The following is an 8,168-nucleotide window of genomic DNA, read 5'->3' on the forward strand; positions in this document are numbered from 1 at the left end:
GCAGCTGTGAACTGGCTTTACCCCTTTGTGTAGCTGTGTTTAGGCCTATGTTTCCCACAGGATATTGGGAATTCCATAGGGAGACAACACTGCTGGCACAGTGCAGGAGGGGACCAGAGGACTCACCTGTGCAACCCTTACCTGTATCATCCAAACGAGGTTCAAGTGGGGAAGGGAAAGTGCCCCGTACCCCAGTTCCTGAGGGGATGGGGAGCCAAGGAGGAGCTCCACGGAGACATCCCCAGTCCCTGATGACTGCTGATGCTGAGGGAAAAGGAGCTCCAAAAGCAAGGAGAAGGCACTTTCCTGGAGTTCTGTGAAGGACAGGGCCTCCTGCTCAGGGCTGCCTGAAGGAGCTGGGAACTGGAGCCTGGAGCATCTCATCCCTGTCTCACTGTGTGTGTTACACCAGATCTGCTGGAGAGTTTCTTGGTGTTGAGGTGGTGACCAAACAAATGGATCTGAGTTCTTGTTCTGATACAAACCCATTGCTACACCTTGCTTGAGCTCCTTGCGATGAGCTCTTCAGGCTCATCTTGGTGTTCTTTGTGTTTTGGGCAGGCCATGACTTTCCACTTCAGCTGTGAGAATGTGCCATTGCTGTTCTCTGGACTTACAATCAATTCTCCTGGAGGTTAGTAACTCAAGATACATGTTTCAGGAATTACTTTGTTACTTGTGCTAAAAATCTGTGGACGTGCTGTGTTGAGTCTGGTTTAAATGGCATCTGTGGGGTGAAAGAAAAATGGAGATATTAGTAGAGTTCAAGAATTTGGTTTTATTAGCAAAGGTGATTGCTGCTTTTGCTTTATGGGTGAAATTGCAGTGAGAGTCTGGATGAAATTCCCATTTCCCACCTGCCTGTGCATGCACATGGAGCCTGGCCGTGACCTGTGCAGCACAATGGAGTTCAACCACACAGTGACTCTGCTGACACATTCTCTTGCCCAGAGACAATAATGTTTCCTCTCTTGTCAGAAATGGCTGGTGCTTTTGTGGCTGTCTTCTTCCTGGCCATGTTTTATGAAGGCCTTAAGATTGCCCGGGAGTGTCTGCTCCGTAAATCCCAAGTCAGCATCCGCTATAACTCCATGCCAGTGCCCGGCCCCAATGGCACCATCCTGATGGAGACACACAAAACCGTGGGGTAAGGATTGCATTTCATTCTAAAGCAAAGCTCTGCAGGTGGAACTGGCACAGAAGAAACTTTGTGCAGCCAGTTTTGATCTCTGGAGAGGGTCCTGGCTCCAGAATGGGATGCTGCATGGCAGTGGAGGATGGGGGACACTTGGGCATCCTCGAAGATGGGGGCAAAAGGAGGAAAGCACCAAGGAGCCAGATGAACTTGGGGTTTTTGTAATGAACACGTTCAGGGGAGTTCTGAGGAACTGAGTCTGGATGTTACATCCAGTGACCCCGACAGAAAACACTCAGGATCCTTTTGTTGACAGGTAGTTAAGGCCTCTGCAGAACAGGAGCCAGTCAGCTTTTGAATGGGGGGGTAAAAGAAGCTTGGCAAAGTCTGTTTCTCAGCTAAAAGTTGTGTCCTCCTAGCAAGCTCCATGCTTGTTTTGCTCTGTGAGCAAAACCACAGCTCCAGGTGCCAGTGCACGCAGGAGTCCCTGCCCAGGCTGGCATCGCCTTCTGCGCCATCCCACGCCCACCTTGCTGTCCTGGCGGCTTTCTCTTTGGGGATGTGCGTTTCCCACCTGTTCCATTTGCTGACTTGTTTGGGTTTGTGTTCCCAGCCAGCAGATGCTGAGCTTGCCCCACCTGCTGCAGACTGTGCTGCACATCATCCAGGTGGTGGTCAGCTACTTCCTCATGCTGATCTTCATGACCTACAACGGGTACCTGTGCATCGCCGTGGCCGCGGGAGCGGGCACCGGATACTTCTTCTTCAGCTGGAAAAAGGCAGTGGTGGTGGACATCACAGAGCACTGCCATTAGCACTGGATGTGCCACAGGCCTCTCCACCCCACTGCTCCCTGCCAGCACAGCCACCTGAGGACTGGAGCATTCCTAAGCTGCCAAGAGAATCATGGTAAAGAAGATCAACTGGAGTTCACTACAGGTTCCTGGAGGGGTGCAGGGATGAGAGGAGCTGGGACACGCTGCTCCCCTTGACTCCTGAGAGTCCATGGCAGCCATTTTTGGCCAGGATTTGCTTTATTCTTAGATTATGCTGTGATTGAAATTAGTTGGCTGACAGAACTGTAGAAATTATTTTAAAAAGAAAACAAAACCATTTTATTTTTAAATTGTAAATGCTCATCAGTGAGGGTTTAATGAACAGTAGGAAAAGATCAGTTGCCAATTATGTGTGAATGGCTGTTTTAATTTTGATTTTTTTTTTCAATGTGTACATAATGCCAGGGGAGGAGATTGCCCTGGCATTGTGGCTTTTGGGGCCAATGACACCTTTTGCTGTAGGACTCAGCCTCTGAGGAAGATTTGGTGCTGCACATCAGACACACTCAGGTGTGTCCTGGCAAGGGAGGACTTTGACCCAAGGATATGAGCTGTATGCTTCAGGGATTGGATGAACCTGCCATCCAAGCCCACCAGAGAATGATGAGTGTTGTTAATCTGATGTATCCTGCAGCTTTACTCAGCCTCCAGGGAGAACACTTGAGTTTGGCTGCTTTCCCTTCCCAATTACGGAACAGATAATAGTTCTGTATTTACAGGGCAAAAAGATTCCAAATAAACCATTGAATCCACAGGTACTTCATGTGGAGCTGCACCTGGATGGAACTAGAGCTAAGCTTTGGGTTACTAGAACTGGTTCTGTAAATGAGGCAAGAGCTAAATAATGATATCATGACACTAAAGTTAAAATGGCTGGAGGGTATTCCTGGCTGGAGGTGAAGGGGGAAAACAACCATGTTCCTGTAAAGGAGAGATTTGGGGAAGAGGAGAAGGAAAATACTGGACTACAGCAGCCTTCAGTATCTTCTCAGGTGAAATTTGGAGCAGCGTGGGCTAATCAGAAAGTATTCCTGACCCAGATGACTCCTCTTTGTCTTGATAATCACAGTGTGCCCATGCCGGAGGTGCAGGTTCTCAGTGCAGTGGGGGACAGGGAAGAACTCAGTCAGTGCTGTGGGCTCTGCCCAGTGCCCAGGCAGGACAGGCTGTGATGTGGGGCAGAACCACCCTCCTGCCTGTCTGGTGCCAGGCCAGGCTTGGGGAGCAGCTCTGGTTTAGCACCTGGATGTTAAAAAGGTTGTGCAGAGCTGGAGGTGGTGGTGCAAAGCTGGAGTCTTCCCTCTACCCAGATTGCCCAGTTGTGCCTGTAACTGGCTGGAAGAGAAGACAGTGGGAATTTGGGAAAGGCACTGACAACAGGCACCACTTTCAGACTGGGACTGGTGTCTGGGACATGCCATGAGAACAGGGAATCCTGCTGGGGTAAAGCCTCTGGGCACACACAGGAAGGTTTTTTTTCTCCCTGAAGATGCTGCTGGTGACTTCTGGCAGCAGCTGTGTGAGGAAAGCTGATCTCTGGAATGAGATTTTTTAGCCCCTGAGCCTTAGAGAGTGAAGCCATCCCTGTGTACCTGGGTGCTCCACGGTGCTGGTGCTGCTGTCCCTGCACAGAGCCCACCCTCCCACCCTCTTTAAGGATATCCAGAACTGCTGCTTGAATTGCACCTCCTAAAGTCAACCCTCCTGGGCTGATGCCAAGTGTTCACTTGGACATCTTGTTTTCTCTGGACAGTGCAACTAGAGAATAAAAGGAGCTGAGTTAAAAGCAGGCTTAGGTTCCTATATAGCTGCTTTCTGTAGCAAATTCGTATCTGGGTGAGAGAGGCAAAGTTATTTTTGTGGAAAAGTTCTAGCCACCTCCTGCCGAGAGACAGGAAAAGTGCTTCCTTCCCCAGTCTGATCTTTGAAGGGAGTTCTGTCTGTGACAGAACCTCCTGGTGCCCTCTCTGCACCTGTCACAAAGGTAAAATTCTGCTGTGCCCTGCGGGCAGTCATGGGAGAGGAAAGCTGACCCTCCCCATCCCTGGAGAGCTGGGAGGAATGTTAGTGTTGGGCAGAGAAAATGGACAATCCCTTCCCACCCCTGCTGGAACTGAGAGGAAATCTGAGTGTTTGTCAGAGAGAACTGGAGCTGTTAAAAGCTGGAGATGGTGGTTGATGTGGGAGGTTTGCACTGCAGGGCTTGACTCCTGAAGGAGCTCAGGGTGACACTGCCACTGCTGCCATTGGTTTTTCTGGAAGGGGCTGGAATTGTTGCCATCACAATCACAGGCTGGAGTGAGGAGTGGCTGTGTGGTGACACTGGTCACCTCATATACCTCTTGCTGTGTCTTTCTTTGGAACAGAAGCTGCTTGGCCTGATCTTGCTGTCACCTTTTAGCCACTTTTCTGTGTATCCAAGTGGCCAGACTTGAATTCTCTGGGGGATGACTTGGAGATCAGGCTGTGGCTCATGCAGTGTCAGTCTGGTTCTTGTTAAGCTTTTCTGCCTTGTTCTGCTTGTACCACCTGTGCCCCTGGAATTGTTTCCCCCCAGAATGAGCTTCCCTTCTGCCCATGCTGTCCCCAGAGAGGGCACACAGCTTCTCCAGCATGCACAGGGAGGGGACACTGCCCTGGCAGGGCTCACCTGGGCACGAGTCTCTCAGGTGCCGCAGCAGCTCCCACAGCCTGCACGAGGCGTGGTGTGGGCACCCTGGGCTGCCCAGGGAAGGTGAGAGGGGAAGTGGCCGAGAAGAGCAGGGCGAGGCTGTGACCCCTCCGCTCGGAGCTCCTGGGGCACAGCTGGGGACAGGGCATGTCCAGGCTGCTCCTCCTGCCATGGCTGTGCTTTCCCCAGTTCAACGTGACAATCCAGAGCAGCCATCGACCTGCCCTGTCCCAGCCTCCCCGCTGCCAGCAGATGCCAGCACGGCGTGCTCTCAGCCCGGGCTGCTGCTTGCTGCGTGCCTGAGCAAAGCCTGAGCTCCCTCTGGGTGGGATCAGAGCTCTGGGGCAGCCCCAGCCCCTGTGCTGGATTTAGGGTTGTCCTGGTAGCACGGGGAGGGGCTCGGAGGATGAGCAGGCCTGGGTTGACACACGTGCAGCATGCTCGGCTGTGCAGTCCTGCTCGGGGCTGACATCCCGTGCCTGTCCCTGTGCCCCCGCATTAGCACCGAGGAGGGAGCTCAGAGCGCCAGGCTCTGTCCCGCAGAGGGCTTTTGTTGCTTTTCTTTCAGTGCCTTTTGAGTTTGTCTGGAGCCAGTCCCACCCAATCCAGCAGGATTTCTAGTTTTGTTTACAGTGGACTGTCAGTTCCGTTTTTACTCTTGCTCTTTGTGGCGGTAACTTGTCTGATGTTACTGTGAATATCAAGGATCTCCTGTACATAATTAACCAATAAAATAGATTGCATTTTACTGTGGTGGGGTGTGTTTTGGGAACAGTCCTCAGTGCAGCCCTCGGAGGGAGCGCAGGGCCCAGTGTTCCTGTTCAGGTGCTGTGGGGTGGGGGTGAGGAGCGGCATCCTCTGGGCCTCCCCAGCTCCCAGGAACTCGCCCTGAAGCTGCTGGAATGGGAACGTGGGGATTCACTGAGAAGTCTCTTTGTTCCAGCTCAGTCACGCTTTGCAGGCGTGGGAGGGATGGAAAGAGGAATTGGTGCCTCCCAGATCTGCGTGCCCTGGAGAGGAGTTTTGGGGAGCTCTGACAACCTCCTGAGGTGGTGTCCTCTCAGAGCTGGGGCCTCCTGGAATGCCAGCACAGCAGAGCAAGCCCTGATCGTTGTATGAGGTGTTAGACAGGAAAAGCAGCTCTTTTCTAGGCTGCTCTGGGGCTCTTCCCAGTTGGAAAAGTTTGAAGTTCTGTACATTTTCCCAGCCTGACCTGAAATTTGATGCACCTACAACACAGGAAGCCTGAATTTCACTGAAGTCCACTTTGGAGGAATGCTGAAAAACCAGACCTGGTCATTGTGCTGAAGATGGTAGGAAACAGCCCTGGCCAGAGGCAGGGAGAGCCTCCAGCTCCTGTATTCCCTGCAGGTGTCCTGGTGCAGGCCCAGGGCTGTGGCAGCCTGCCCTGCTCCTTCCCCAGGCTGCAGGGAGCAGAGTTTCCTGGGCACCAAGAAGCTGCTCAGGTTTTTAAGTTGCTTCCTTCAGCTCACCCCACTGTGTGACTCCTCCTGTCAAGTGTCCTCCACTGTCAGACTCCTCCTGAGTGGGCTCTGCCCCAAACCTCACCTTCCTCTCACCCAAATCAAATCTGACCTCACCCTGCCCAAGCACCTGATGGTAAATCCAGGGACCTGCTGAGGAGATCCATGTGCCCTTGGCCTTTTCACAGGACACCAGCCATAAGGAACTGTTTGGTGGCCTTTGATCCAAGCAGCAAACAGCTCTGAGCGCCATTCCAAGGGTGACAAACCAGGGCAGCTGGGGTGACACTGAGCAGAGCTGGATGGAGGTGGAACAGGGAAGCGTAAAGGAAAAGCTGCTCACTCAGAGAATCTGGTTTATCACTCCACATCCATGTGCCCAGCCCATGACCCACGTCTGCAGCCATTCCCTGCTCAGGGCCCAGCTGTGACACGGATGGGAAGCAGCTCTGGATGCATCTGGGACTGGCTGATTTAACAGACCGGGGATTCTTTCCTGGTTGCCTCGGGAAAGGACAGAGCAGTGCCTGGCACCCAGAACTGCGGCACCTTTATCCACAACACTCATCAGACACTTGCAGGGCCTTCTCCTCAGCGGCACCACCAGGGGGTAGGGCTGGAGGTTCAGGTGGCCACACTCCATTGTCTGGTTCAAGATCGCCAGATCGCTTTCCCAGAGGATCCTCCCACAGAGTTTTATCCCCCTGCTCACAGGAGCAGGAACGGGGTGCTCGAGCTGTTTCCATCCCCCCCGGTCACTGCAGCCTTTTACAGCAGCTCGTGGGGTGATTGTTCTTTTCTTTAAAAAAATACCCGTTTATTTAAAACAAAACACTCGGCAGAGGGGCGTTCACGGGCATGTTAACCAAACTTAAAAACCAAAAGTGTAACAGCGCAGAGGGGGGACGGCGCTGCCCCCCGGCCGAGCGGGGCTGGGGCTGCCGGGGGTCCCGGGGCAGCCCCGTTAGAACTCGAAGGTGCCGAAGTGCGCGGTGCGGCCGCCGGCCTTGGGCTGCGGCTTGTACCCGATGCGGTCATTGATGAGCTGCTCGCGGCTCTTGTGCTCCGTGCCCAGCGCTCCGATCGCCGCCGCCTCCTCGCCGCCCGCCGCCGCCTCCGCCTCGTCCCGCTGCTTCCTGCGGCTCTGCGGGCGAACGGGGCCGGTCAGGGCCGGGGGCGGGCCGAGCCCCCCGCGCCCGGCCCCGCGCGCACCTCCAGCTCCTTCCGGACGCTCTCGAACTCCTCGATGTCGTCCAGCTTCAGCTCCAGCCGCGTCGGCTTCCGACGGAGCATCGCGGCCGGCGACACCGCGACCCGCGGCAGCACCGAGCGCTCCCGCCCTCGGCGGGCACTGCCCCTCCCGGCGTGCCCCGAGCGTACCGCTCCTCAGGCCACCCCTCCCGGCGTGCCCCGCGCGTCCCGCCCTTAACGGGCACTGCCCCTCCCGGCGTGCCCCGCGCGTCCCGCCCTTAACGGGCACTGCATCTCCCGGCGTGCCCCGCGCGTCCCGCCCTTAACGGGCACTGCCCCTCCCGGCGTGCCCCGAGCGTCCCGCCCTTAACGGGCACTGCATCTCCCGGCGTGCCCCGCGCGTCCCGCCCTCAGCGGGCACTGCCCCTCCCGGCGTGCCCCGCGCGTCCCGCCCTTAACGGGCACTGCCCCTCCCGGCGTGCCCCGCGCGTCCCGCCCTCGGCGGGCACTGCACCTCCCGGCGTGCCCCGCGCGTACGACTCCTCACGCCACATCTCCCGGCGTGCCTCGCGCGTCCCGCCCTCGGCGGGCACTGCACCTCCCGGCGTGCCCCGCGCGTACGACTCCTCACGCCACATCTCCCGGCGTGCCCCGCGCGTCCCGCCCTTAACGGGCACTGCACCTCCCGGCGTGCCCCGCGCGTACCGCCCTCAGCGGGCACTGCGCCTCCCGGCGTGCCCCGCGCGTACCGCCCTCAGCGGGCACTGCGCCTCCCGGCGTGCCCCGCGCGTCCCGCCCTTAACGGGCACTGCATCTCCCGGCGTGCCCCGCGCGTACGGCTCCTCACACCA

At 56.1% G+C, this 8,168-nt stretch overlaps 2 protein-coding genes across 5 annotated transcripts in view; one reads left to right on the plus strand and one right to left on the minus strand.

Annotated features, from left to right (window-relative positions):
* The window catches only part of SLC31A1 (solute carrier family 31 member 1), a 26,296-nt gene extending 20,906 nt beyond the window's left edge, over window positions 1–5,390 (plus strand). For all 4 annotated transcript variants that reach the window (XM_068211573.1, XM_068211575.1, XM_068211574.1 and 1 more), the window contains exons 3-5: window positions 562–634; window positions 979–1,147; window positions 1,749–5,390. In XM_068211573.1, coding sequence (XP_068067674.1) covers window positions 562–634; window positions 979–1,147; window positions 1,749–1,950 — 444 coding nt within the window. In that variant the 3' untranslated portion in view covers window positions 1,951–5,390. The remainder of the gene's footprint in view (window positions 1–561; window positions 635–978; window positions 1,148–1,748) is intronic.
* CDC26 (cell division cycle 26) lies at window positions 4,237–7,496 on the minus strand. Its single transcript, XM_068211579.1, has 2 exons — window positions 7,339–7,496; window positions 4,237–7,270 (listed from the first exon to the last, which is right to left on the minus strand). Exons 1-2 carry the CDS (start codon window positions 7,417–7,419, stop codon window positions 7,091–7,093), a joined length of 261 nt encoding a protein of 86 aa, XP_068067680.1. The 5' UTR covers window positions 7,420–7,496; the 3' UTR covers window positions 4,237–7,090.
* Window positions 7,497–8,168: the final 672 nt, after the last annotated feature.

This window comes from Anomalospiza imberbis, chromosome 21 (assembly GCF_031753505.1).
Source record: "Anomalospiza imberbis isolate Cuckoo-Finch-1a 21T00152 chromosome 21, ASM3175350v1, whole genome shotgun sequence".
Taxonomy (NCBI): Eukaryota; Metazoa; Chordata; class Aves; order Passeriformes; family Viduidae; genus Anomalospiza; species Anomalospiza imberbis.